The 13,117-nt window shown below is 43.9% G+C and overlaps 1 protein-coding gene across 3 annotated transcripts in view; it reads right to left on the bottom strand.

Annotated features, from left to right (window-relative positions):
• Positions 1-3,928, bottom strand: part of SLC36A4 (solute carrier family 36 member 4) — a 44,853-nt gene extending 40,925 nt beyond the window's left edge. For all 3 annotated transcript variants that reach the window (XM_081537919.1, XM_081537918.1, XM_081537920.1), the window contains exon 1: positions 3,806-3,928. In XM_081537919.1, coding sequence (XP_081394045.1) covers positions 3,806-3,857 — 52 coding nt within the window. In that variant the 5' untranslated portion in view covers positions 3,858-3,928. The remainder of the gene's footprint in view (positions 1-3,805) is intronic.
• Positions 3,929-13,117: the final 9,189 nt, after the last annotated feature.

A 13,117-nucleotide genomic window follows, 5' to 3' on the forward strand; every position in this document is an offset into this window, starting at 1 on the left:
TTCCTATTTGCTCTGAAATAAAGTATGGACCTTAAGCTCAAGGAAACCTGTATCTTAACAACTCTACTAGTGCTTTTCACATAGACATCCAATTTTTTAAATTCTTTTTTAAATCAAATAATATTTGGTCATTGTAGAAAATTAGAAAATATAAAGATAAGCAAATTTTTTTAGTTAAAATGACCTCGTTACCTAGAAACTACCACTGGCAACATTTTAGAGCATACACAAACATGTTAATTCACTTCAGTTTATTTTTATTCAGCCCTACGGCTTTAAATACTATCTACATGTTGTTGACTTCCAAATATTTATCTCCAGATCGGGCTTCTCACTAACTCTAGACATACATCCCATTGCCTACTCAACATCTGCATTTTCATGTCTAACAGATATCTCAAACTTATTAAGCCTCAAACTAAACTCCTGATCTTCACCACCAAGCCTGCTCTGCCCAGCTTTAACCATCTGTACTTGCTACCTATCACTGTATAACAACTTAACGGCTGCCATCAAGAGGCCTCAGTTCCATGAAACATGGGTTCTTCCTTATGGCTGCTTGAATATCCTCACAACACGGGAGCTGGTTCCCCTGCAAGGAACTGATCCAAAAGAGAGAGCAAGGCACAATGCCTTTCAGGACCCAGCTTTGAGGTCATTTCCACCATTTCCATGATTCCATCATCATTTCCACCATAATCTATTCATTAGAAACAAGTCACTAAATTCAGCCCACATTCAAAGGGAAGGAAATTAAGTTCCTCCTCTCGAAGAGAGAAACATCAAAGAATTTGTAGACATACTATAAAACCACCACAACATCTCAGATGATGGCAATTTCATTCTTCCAGACACGCAGGTCCCTGCAGTTACCCTTGTCTCCTCTGTTGCACCATCACTCCACATCTAATCTGTCAGGAAATCATTCTGGTTCTGCTTTATATATCCAGAGTCTAACCATTTCTCTCCATTCTCCACGCTGCTACCGCACTGCTGTGAAGGACAAGTTCATCTGTTTCCTGAATTGCTGAAATAACCTGCTTCTACTTTTGCTCCCTTACGTCTATTCTTCACACAGCAGCCAGAGTGATCCTTTAGAATTAAAGTCAGATCATGTCTCTCCTCTCCTGAAACTCTGCGTTGGCTCCCTCTTCTCTCAGAGTAAAAGCCAAAGGCTTTACATGGACGTCCACACCACTACATAATCTGGCTTTATCACCACCTTGACCATTCTGCTTCAGCTTCCTGGCCCTTCTTGCTATTTCTGTCATTACTCCAGCTGTTCTTTCTGCCTGTAATAGTCTGTCTTCAGATATCCACTTGACTAATCCCCAACCTCTTTTAAGTCTTTGTTCAAATCCCACTGTTTCAATAAAGTCCATTTAGACCACTTTATAAAATACTATAAACTGCCGAGCCCAACTCTCATTCCTGATTTCCCTTACTCTGTTCTTTTTTTCCATAGCACTTTTAGCCTAATGTAATCATTATGGCGCAGAGGTAAAGAATCCGCCTGCCAATGCTGGAGACACAATAGACTCAGGTTCGATCCCTGGGTTGGGAAGATCCCCCTGGATATTGGCAACCCACTCCAGGATTCTTGCCTGGAAAATTTCATGGAGAGAAGCCTAGTGGACTAAAGTCCATGGAGTCTCAAAGAGTCCAACACAACTGAGAACACACATACACATTAACTGATAATAGTCTTACTGTTTACTGTCTGCTTCCTCTTACTAGAATATAAGTTCTATGAGAGCAAGAATCTTGATCTGATCTGTGTTGTTCACAGATGTATCCCAAATGCCTAAAGCAGTGCCTAGCACATGGGAGAAGCTCAATGACCATGTGTTGAATTAATGAACAGACATAACTTAAAAAAAAATTTAGAAAATTTTTTCAGTTAGTAAAAATATATATGGCAAATATCTTCCCATGTGACTTTCAGTTAAATGGCTATTCAGCATATGACCATATAGCTATATCACAATTTACCTGAACAATTTCCTTTAACTGAACATTTAAATAGTCACCAGCTTTTCTCTTTTATAAATGATGTAATGAACATCTGTTGATATGTTTCATGACTCATTTCCTTGGGAAATATTTCTAGAAGTAGAAATGCTGGGTCAAACAATATGTGCATTTTTAAGGATAAATATGTTACACTCCTTTTACCAGTAATGCATGAGAATACACATTTCCCGACATCCTCACTGGGTTGGGTTATTAACGAATTTACAACAGGTAAACCTGGGTTCCTATCTGGGTAGTACCATTAATGAGCTTAACATTACTGTAACTATAAAATTGGGATAATAATTAACACCTACTTCACCCATCATTGTGAGAATTAAAGGAGACAAAATGTAGGAAAAGCACTTACACTATTTGACACACAGTAACATTCAATATCGCTATGTTTATTTCTACCATTACTGTGACTTGAAAGAAATCAACTGCAAAGTACAGACTATTACAGGACGTCTACTTGTTACTATAATTAAGTATTTCTTTAAAGGCGCAAGCAGGATTTTAGCTCCCGGACCCAGGGTTGGAACCCGTGCCCTCTGCAATGGAAGGGAGGAGCCCTAACCACTCAACCTCCAGGGAATTCCCTCAACTTCTTTTTTAATCATTTAATGATTTAGCAACGAATTACAAATATTCCTAATACGATGATTATAACTGGGAGGAACAATATTACTACTACTCCGATCTCTACTTTTGTTTTCTTTTGGACAGCGGGAAACCATAAACAATGTTGTGTATTCCCTGTCGCCAAGATAAGACACCAAAGGAAAGTAGGAAAACAAAAGTTTGCCAAGTGAGTCAACTGCATGTATGAGTCTGATCAGCGAGCGTTGGCCCCTCCCAGCGGGGCGGAGAGTAAATTAAGGATTCACCAGCGTTCCTGATCCGGTTGCCTCCTCTGAAAAGCCCAACTGTGACAACTTCCTTAAAGCATCACTGGAAAAAAACAGTGCGAGTCACAGCGCAGGCTGTGGTTTGCCTTTGACACGTACACTCAGTGCACGCCACCCGAACACACACACACACTCACTCACACACTCACACACAGGCACACACTCTCACACACTCTCACTCTCACAGTCTCAAGACACACACACTGTCGCACACATAATCACTCACAGTCACACCCATGCACTGTCACACACTCACAGTCACACACATACTCTCACACACTCTCATTCACACTCACACGGTCTCACACTCACACACGCTCTCACACACACGGTCACACACACACTCTCACACGCTCACACACACACTCACACACTCACACACGCTCTCACACACTCACACTGTCACACACACTCATACACACTCTCACATACGCTCTCACACACACTCACACACACACACTGTCACACACACTCTCACACACACACTCACACTCATACACGCTCTCTCACACACACACTCTCACACTGTCACACACACTCATACCCACTCTCTCACATACGCTCTCACACACACACACTCTCACACACGCACACTCTGACACCCTCTGCAGGCCTGGCTCCCCGCCTGACCCTGCTCTCCTGCGCAGGTGCGGGCCCCGAGGTCAGTTCCCTCCGCGGCCTCGGTCGCCCGCAGTGTGCCCGGGACTTGGCTGCTCTCACGTTCGAACCCACGCCAGACCCACGCCCCCAAGAGCCTCGCCCCGCAAGAAGCCCACTGACGACCCTGCCGAGGCTCGAGCGCCGCGCACCCCGACCCGCGGGCAGGGCGGCGGGGCGCCCGCACCCCCGGACCTCGGCGCCCGCTCCCGCGCCGCACCCACCGAGCTCCTCGCGCCCCGCCGCCTCGGCCGCCGCCGGCGCCGCCGCTTCCATCGCTCTGGGGTCTCCAGGACGCCGCCGCCCCGGGGCGCGCGCTCCCGCCGCTGCGTAGCCGGCTGCAGGCCGAGGGCGCCGGCGGAGCGAGCCCGCCTCCCGCCGCCGAGCATGCGCACTGCGGGGCTGGGCCTGCCGAGCCCGCGCCGAGCGCCGGGGGCCGGTAGCCCGAGCTAAGGACGGGCGGGGCACCGGGACGAAGGCGCCTCAGGGACATCTGGGGACGGCTCAGAGCCAGCGGAGACCCGGGCCTTACGGCGCGGGGGCGGGGAAGGGAGAGGCGCTCAGTCCTGTCCGACTCTACGACCCCGTGCACTGTACAGGCTAGGGAATTCCCCAGGCCACAAACTGGAGTGGGGAGCCTTTCCCTTTTCCAGGAGGCATTCTCAACCCAGGGATCGAACCCAGGTCTCCCGCATTGCAGGAGGAGTCTTTACCAGCTGGGCCACAAGGCCGGGGCGGGGAGGGTGCCTTTAAACATAACCACGAGCTTAACTTTGAGGAGCCCATGTATTTGCAAGGCTTTAGCATTCTGAATTCTTGTCTGGAAAATCCCATGGACAGAAGAGCCTGGCGGACTACAGTCCATGGGATTGCAAAGAGTCGGACACGACTGAGCGACTAACACACACACACGCAGCACTCTGAATTCTGTGGCTTAATGGTAAACAATACGCCTGCCAAGACAGATTTGATCCCTGCGTGGGGAAGATCCCCTGGAGGAGGAAATGGCAACCGACTCCATATTCTTGCCACGAAAATCCCATGGACAGAAGAGCCTGATGGGCGAAAGCCCATAGGGTCGCAGAGAATTGGACAGGACAGTACTGAGCAAGAACGCAAGCAATCTTTCTATAAGGCACCTTGAAGAATGCGAAGTAGGAGGGCATTTGCCCCATCCGTGTTGAAGTTCTGACCACTCCTTGGCTGTTAATCTCTCTGTGCCTCTATTTAGAGCTGTTGTGTCCCCTCAAGAAGCATTTCATTTAGTCAGTCTCACTTTAAGGACTTTTTCTCAGTGCCCTTCACAGATGCTTACCTTTATTACCACAGTATTGAAAGGAAATTAAGGTTAAGACTAATACTGATGCAGTGTCAACTATTCTTAAGCACTATGCATGGATTGTCTTATTTTATTCAGATGATAAGCCTCTGCAATAATTCTAATGAGTTTGTCCATCTTCATGCAGGAACTAAGCACAGAGCTAAGTAACACTTGTCCAAGGATAGTGAATGTCGGGCGAGTGTATGCTCCTCAGTTCTGTCTCGTCACAACAAAGATTTGGAATGACGGACATTAGAGCCCTCGGCGAGTCACAGCTCCTGGGTCTTGGACAGACCGCATTATAGCTCTCAGTTCTCGAACAGACCATGTTATAGCTCTTAGACCAATCAGTGTTAACAACTCAGTGTTACTGTTGCAGGAAGGGGGACCCCGTTTAGGGCCCAAAACTGGGCTCTTGTCTAACACTCGGAAATGAATTGTCCGAGGAGACACATGTGCTGACAAAGCAAGAGATTTTATTGGGAAAGGGCACCCAGGTGGAGAGCAGTAGGGTAAGGGAACCCAGGAGAATAGCTCTGCCGCGTGGCTCACAGTCTTGGGTTTTATGTGATGGGATTAGTTTCCGGGTGGTCTTTGGCCAATCATTCTAATTCAAAGTCTTTCCTGGTGGCGCACGCATTACTCAGCCAAGATGGATGCTAGCGAGAGGGATTCTGGGAAGTGCTTCCCCTAACATTACAGCTCACTTATTTAAATAATAGCAGGAAAATCCATCCCCAAAGCATGAGGGCATGCTGACTGTGGACCCAAAGAGAAGAACGCCCCAGAGTGCGGGAGAGAGAGAGAGAACGCTTTGGCTCCTCTTTTTATGTTTTTTCTTCCCCCTGGGCCTGCCCTATGCAAATTGGGCTTAGCCAGGAGTGCTGTTCTACCTGAAGTTCTCACTCCGGTCCTCGGACCTTCCTTTGACCCTCCTTTGTTCTATTTTCGCGGGCTTTTCCCTTCCTTGTCTTTTAGCCACCGCCATTTTGGACTTCTGTTTCCTATTCCAACTACCTAACAGTGAAGTAGTAAATGGCAAATATGGAATTCTAACTGCAACTGGAGCTAGGGCTTATGTATGCAAAGCTGGTCCCTCTCTCGACTGCATCAGTGGATGAATGAGGTTTTTGGATAAAATGAAAATAAGTTTGCAGTTGTTCTTTGTTTTTGTTTTGGCATGGTTTTTTAAAACCAGGACTAAGACTTTTTTTCTTTTTGTCCTTTCTATTTCCCTAGGGTCTTCTGAGGAAAATTGATTTGCTGTAGTTGTTTTAGTGGGTGGAGTGGGGTGGAGTGGGGTGGAGTGGGGTGGAGTGGGGTGGGGTGGGGTGGGGTGGGGTGGGGTGGGGGTGGGGTGGGGGTGGGGTGGGGGTGGGGTGGGGTGGGGGTGGGGGTGGGGGTGGGGGTGGGGTCTAATTTCTAGGATCACTGAGCCAGTGATCTCTAAGGGCACTCAGGAAGGAGAATACCTGCACTCTAGCAACCATCAGCCACTCCATATCCTGAGCCTTGAGGGAAGGAAACTCAGGATGTGAAAGCAAAGGAAATTAGCCCCAAGGTAGGTGGGGGCATATCAAAGGAATGATTTTAGTGAGCCCAGACTCTTGCATCCTCCCTTACACAGAAAAGCACTAAAAGCACTAAATTTGGCCTTGGAGTACAGAATGAAACAAGGCAAAGGCTAACGGAGTTTTGCCAAGAGAATGCACTGGTCATAGCAAACACCCTCTTCCAACAACATAAGAGAAGACTCTACAGGACATCACCAGATGGTCTATGCCAAAATCAGATTGGTTATATTCTTTGCAGCTAAAGATGGAGAAGCTTTATACAGTCAGCAAAAGCAAGACTGGGAGCTGACTGTGGCTCTGCCAGGAGGGTGGTGTCATCTGCATATCTGAGGTTATTGATATTTCTCCTGGCAATCTTGATTCCAGCTTGTGTTTCATTCAGCCCAGCATTTCGCTTGATGTCCTCTGCGTATAAGTTAAATAAGCAGGGTGACAATATACAGCCTTGACGTCCTCCTTCCCCAATTTGGAACCAGTCCATTGTTCCTAGCCCAGTTCTAACTGTTGCTTCTTGACCTACATACAGGATTTGCAGGAGGCAGGTAGGGCGGTCTGATATTCCCATCTCTTGAAGAATTTTCCACAGTTGGTTGTGATCCACACAGTCAAAGGCTTTAGCATAGTCAGTGAAGCAGAAGTAAATGTTTTTCTGGAATTCTCTTGCTTTTTCTATGATCCAACGGAATTTGGCAATTTGATCTCTGGTTCCTCTGCCTTTTCTAAATCCTGCTTGAACATCTGGAAGCTCTTGTTTCACCTACTGTTGAGGCCTGGCTTGGAGAATTTTGAGCATTACTTTGCTAGCCTGTGAAATGAGTGTAAGTGTGTGGTAGTTTGAACATTCTTTGGCATTGCCCTTCTTTGGGATGGGAATGAAAACTGACCTTTTCCAGTCCTGTGACCACTGCTGAGTTTTCCATATTTGCTGGTATATTGAATGCAGCAGTTTCACAGCATTATCTTTTAGGATTTGGGATAGCTCAGCTGGAATTCCATCACCTCCACTAGCTTTGTTCGTAGCGATGCTTCCTAAGGCCCACTTCACTTCACAGTCCAAGATGTCTGGCTCTAGGTGAGTGATCACACCATCGTGGTTATCTGGGTCATTAAGACCTTTTTTGTATAGCTCTTCTGTCTATTCTTGCCACCTGCTCTTAATCTCTTCTGCGTCTGTTAGCTCCATACCATTTCTGTCCTTTATTGTGCCCATCTTTGCATGAAATGTTCCCTTGGTATCTCATTTATAATCTTTCCCATTCTATAATTTTCCTCTATTTCTTTGCATTGTTCACTTAGGAAGGCTTTCTTTGAGTATTATATGGGATCAAAAGCCATTGTCTTCAATCTCAGCATCAGGATAAGCAGATCTGGCAGTGTGAGAGGAAAAACCTGACCTGTAATGGAGTTCTGCGCTGAAGCAAGTAGCCTGTCTCAATATCTTTACAGGTTGGTATGGAGATAAGGGATAAGGGTGATCATAAAATTCAAGAGAATATACAGTTTCACATTTTACTACTTGAGAAACTACTGTGACTTCTGCTCCAGATCTTGTAAACTGGAAGAAGAGGTAAGGAAAACTTTATTAGAATAACGATATTATAAAGAATCTGACTGTGAACCCTAGCAATTCCTTTCTTTCTTTTCCTCACTTTAACACCTTGGATCATATCTCAATTGCTTCCTCATTTGTAACAACCACACTTTGTTCATGTCTCTGTTATAACACCTTGCTCCTTATAATTATTTCCCTGTCTGTGTCTTATGCGTGTCAACTTAAAAAAATACTCACAACCTAAAAGTTGAGAGTTATGTTTTACTTTGTGGGAATTTTTAGAACTTCAAGCCCGGGAGACAGCATCTTGAGTAACCCTGAGAGAACTGCTCTGAGGAGGTGAGTGGGAGAGCCAGGTTATATATAGAAGTTTTGCAACAAAGAGCAGGTAGTCTGAACATCAAAAGATTATTGTTAACTAAAGAATACCAAGTTAAGGGATTTAGCACTTTTCTGTATATGGGAAGATGCAAGAGGCTGTGCTCCCTGAAATCACTCCTTTCATTTGCACCTCAGCTGTCCCAGCCAGTGTCCTGTGTTTTCACATCCTGAGCTCTCTTGGGAATGGCTGCAGTGGGATGGCTGCTAGAGGGCAGGTATTCTTCTCCTTCCTGAGTACTCTTAGGGCTAACCAGCTTATTTTTGAGGGCTACAATCAGTGATGATTGTGACATCCTTATTTACTGATATGGCAGGAAATATATCATTTCTCATATACTGTGACTGTTTGCACAGAGAAGCTGTATCTTTGTCTCTGTCTTTGTCTCAATAAAGTCTTACAGAGTGCCCTGCATGTATCAGTGGTTCAGTAAATAGGTGTTGAAAGTTGTTGAATATGGCCTTTTTTAGAAAGCTTTGATTTAGCCAAACACATTTATGAAGCACCTTCCCTGTGCCAGGGACTGTGCTAGATGTAGGGTCTATAATGGCAAAGAACACTGGTATGAACTGGAGTTCAAAGTACAATACAGGAACTTGCAAAAGAAAAGAACTAAGCAAAATATTTATTATGTGATTACAATGTTAGTGAAGAAAATACTAATAGGTTGCTACTGGAGAACCTACTTTAGATTGAGTAGGCAGGAAAGCCTTCTCAGATGACATTTAAGCTGACAGCTCTGGGTTAGAAGAAATTGGTTCAGTTCAGCCGCTCAGTCGTGTCCAACACTTGGTGACCCCATGGACTGCAGCATGCCAGGCCTCCCTGTCCATCACCAACTCCCAGAGCTTGCTCAAACTCATGTCCATTGAGTCAGTGATGACATCCAACCATCTCATCCTCTGTCGTCAGCTTCTCCTCCTGCCTTCAATCTTTTCCAGCATCAGGGTCTTTTCCAAGGAGTCAGTTCTTTACATTAGGCGGCCAAAGCATTGGAGCTTCAGCTCCAGCATCAATCCTTCCAATGAATATTCAGGGTTGATTTCCTTTAGGATGGACGGGTTGGATCTCCTTGCTGTCCAAGGGACTCTCAAGAGTCTTCTCCAACACCACAGTTCAAAAGCATCAATTCTTCGGCGCTCAGCTTTCTTTGGATCCAACTCTCACATCCACATATGACTATTGGAAAAACAACTGACTATATAGACCTTTGTTGGCAAAGTAATGTCTCTGCTTTTTAATATGCTGACTACGTTTCTCATAGCTTTTCTTCCAAGGAGGAAGCATCTTTTAATTTCATGGCTGCAGTCACCATCTGCAGTGATTTGGGAGCCTAACAAAATAAAGCCTGTCACTGTTTCCATTGTTTCCCCATCTATTTGCCATGAAGTGATGGGACCTGATGCCATGATCTTAGTTTTCTCAGTGTTGAGTTTTAAGCCAACTTCTTCACTCTCCTCTTTCACTTTCATCAAGATGCTCTTTAGTCTTCTCTTTCTGCCATAAGCATTGTGTCATCTGCATATCTGGATATTTCTCCTGGGTATTTCTCCTGGTAATCTTGATTCCAGCTTGTGCTTCATCCAGCCCAGCATTTCGCTTGATGTCTTCTGCATATAAGTTAAATAAGCAGGGTGAAAATATACAGCCTTGACATCCCCCTTCCCCAATTTGGAATCAGTCCGTTGTTCCATGTCCGATTCTAACTGTTGCTTCTTCTTGACTTGCATACAGGATTCGCAGGAGGCAGGTCAGGTGGTCTGGTATTCCCATCTCTTGAAGAATTTTCCAGTTTGTTGTAAGCCACACAGTCAAAGGCTTTAGCATAGTCAGTGAAGCAGAAGTAAATGTTTTTTCTGGAATTCTCTTGCATTTTCTATGATCCAACAGAATTTGGCAATTTTATCTCTGGTATCTCTGCCTTTTCTAAATCCAGCTTGAACATCTGGAAGTTCTCTGTTCATGTACTATTGAAACCTAGCTTGGAGAATTTTGAGCATTACTTTGCCAGCATGTGAGATGAGTGCAATTGTTCGATAGTTTGAATAGTCTTTGGCATTGCCTTTCTTTGGGATTGGAATAAAAACTGACCTTTTTCAGTTGAGCTATTTCAAATCCTAAAAGATGATGTTATTAAAGTGCTGCACTCAATATGCCAGCAAATTTGGAAAACTCATCAGTGGACACAGGACTGGAAAATGTTAGAAGGAATTGGTTAGATGTATGTAAGGAGAAGACCAGCCAAGGCTATGAGAATAGCCTTCCCCATTTTACAGAGGGAGAAAGGGTTGTGTTTTATGCATGTTGATTTGAGACACCTATGGAACATTTGAATTGCATTATCTTTTATACAGTAGTTAGATCTCAAAAGTTTCTTCATGTGTGAAATAATATTACCAACCTCACAGGTTGTTGTGACGATTTAATGAGGTAAAGTATTTAGAGCATTAGCCCATTACCAAGTTCACAGTGTCAACTAAAAAATACAGTCACAAATGAAGTTGAGAGTTATATTTATTTGGTGGGCATTTTTAAGACTTCAAGCCCCAGAGGCAGCATCCCAAGTAGCCCTGAGAAATTTCTCCAATGAGGTGGGGGAAGGAGTCTGATTATACAGAAGTTGGCAACACAAAGGGCAGGTCATCTGAACATCAAGGATTATTGTTAATTAAGGAAAACCAGATATCTCAAGTTAAGGAATTTAGTGCTCTTCTGTGTATGTAAAGAGGCAGGCATCTGGGCTCACTGAATTCATTTGTTTCATAGGCATCCCAGCTATCTGGGGCCACATTCTGCTTCCTGGTTGTTGGCATCCTTAGTTCCTGGTTCAGCACGGGGAGCGGCAGATGGGGCTCATGGCTTGTGCTTTCTCACATCCTCCCAGCTCCTCAGTGCTCACTCTGGCTGCTTACAAGGAAGTGACTGTGCCTGTACAGTATCCTGCATTGTTCTTCCTAGGCTCACGAATTTACATTCGTAAGGCTGGAAACCCTGATGGCTGTAATATCCTTGCTTACCTCTGTGGCCGAAATACTCCATTTCACAGCAGAAAGCATCACATAAACCAAGCATATTAGTTAGAAGTGTTTTTTTTTTATTTGTTTTTTTTTTTTAAATAGCACTAGAGAGAGAGACCAAGTTAAATTAAGACAAAGATAGACTTTAATGAGAATATTGAGATCCCAGAACAGAGATGTGCCTAGATTTGGGACAAGCTGATTTTGATGTCTCTGAGACTATCTCCTTCTCTGGCCATTGCTTTTCACCGTGTACCTGCTTGTGTATCTGTGAAGGTTTTTGCTAAATTCATCTGCTTCTCAGGTTTGCCCGGCAGGAAACATGATTCCTAGAACTTGGCAGTTTCTGTGTTCAGGTGTCCAGAAAGATACTAGTGTCCTTTTTTCTTTTTTTTAAGTGTTTAAATTTCCCAGGAAAAATATGTGATTAGATTAGGTTCTAATTGGACTAGATCAAGTTCTCACCCAAGACTAGTCAAATGAGGTGTGATCAAAGTCATATATATTGTAGGTACTGATGAAACTGGGCTTGGTGGATCAGCTAGTAAAGATTCTGCCTGCAATGCAGGAGATTAGGGTTCAATCCATGACTCAGGAAGATCCTCTGGAGAAGGAAATGGCAACCACTCCAGTATTCTTGCTGGGAGAATTCCATGGACAGAGGACCCTGGTGGGCTACAGTCCATGGGGTTGCAAAGAGTCAGACATGACCAAGCAATTAACATACATACACACTGATGAAATTATGTAGATGACAGTGTGGTGAAGGGAATAGTTTCCAAAAAGAGAAATTTAACAGACCAAATTTTAGGTGTTTACTTTACTTTGATTCTCCTCTGTGTGTAATATTACCTTATTATGTGTCTCATGCTCAGTTGTGTCCAACTCTTTGTGACCCCATAAACTGTAGCCCACCAGGCTCCTCCGTCCATGGGATTCCCTAGGCAAGAATACTGGAGTGGGTTGCCATTTCCTTCCCCAGGGGATCTTCCTGACCCAGGGATCAAACCCGGGTTTCTCCATTGCAGGCAGATTCTTTACCAACTGAGCCACTAGGGAAGCCCAATTATATATTTTAAGTACATTTCATCTTCTTATGTTTTCAATGAATATAGAGATAATTTTTTTACCATCTTCTAACTAATATCCACCTTAATGACTTCTGTATTCTCTTGAGAATTTAGGAAACATGTTAACCAGCACTGATTCTCTTAAGTTTCTTTGAAGTAATTGTTACTGATAACCTTACTTTTATCACCAATAAGTTTGTTTTATTTAACTCTTTGTGACTGATTTAGTGATTAAAATTAACTGAAAACTGTGACTAGAAGTAAAAGAATGCAAGTAGAAAAAGGTAACTAAAATACTGATATTCTCAAATAAATTTTTAAAAGATAGTGCATCCATAAAATAAGAATATAATGCCATAGGAAAAAGAATGTTCAGAGAATGAAAAGAAGAACAGAAAGACAAAAAGAAAGAAAAATAGAAAAAATAATTAATTTAATGGTTCATCTAGCAGGTTCAAGATGAAGGAAAAATCAAAGCAATAATACAACAGAATTTCTCATAATTGCAGGGTATTTGCTTCCAAATTAAAAGGATTGCCCAATAAAATTCTGAATGCCCAATACCATTCTGAATGCCCAATACCACAGATGAAAACAGGCTTAAGCCAAGATAAAATTGTAAA

This window comes from Giraffa tippelskirchi, chromosome 10 (genome assembly GCF_054371585.1).
Source record: "Giraffa tippelskirchi isolate mGirTip1 chromosome 10, T2T-mGirTip1v1.2.pri, whole genome shotgun sequence".
Lineage (NCBI taxonomy): Eukaryota > Metazoa > Chordata > Mammalia > Artiodactyla > Giraffidae > Giraffa > Giraffa tippelskirchi.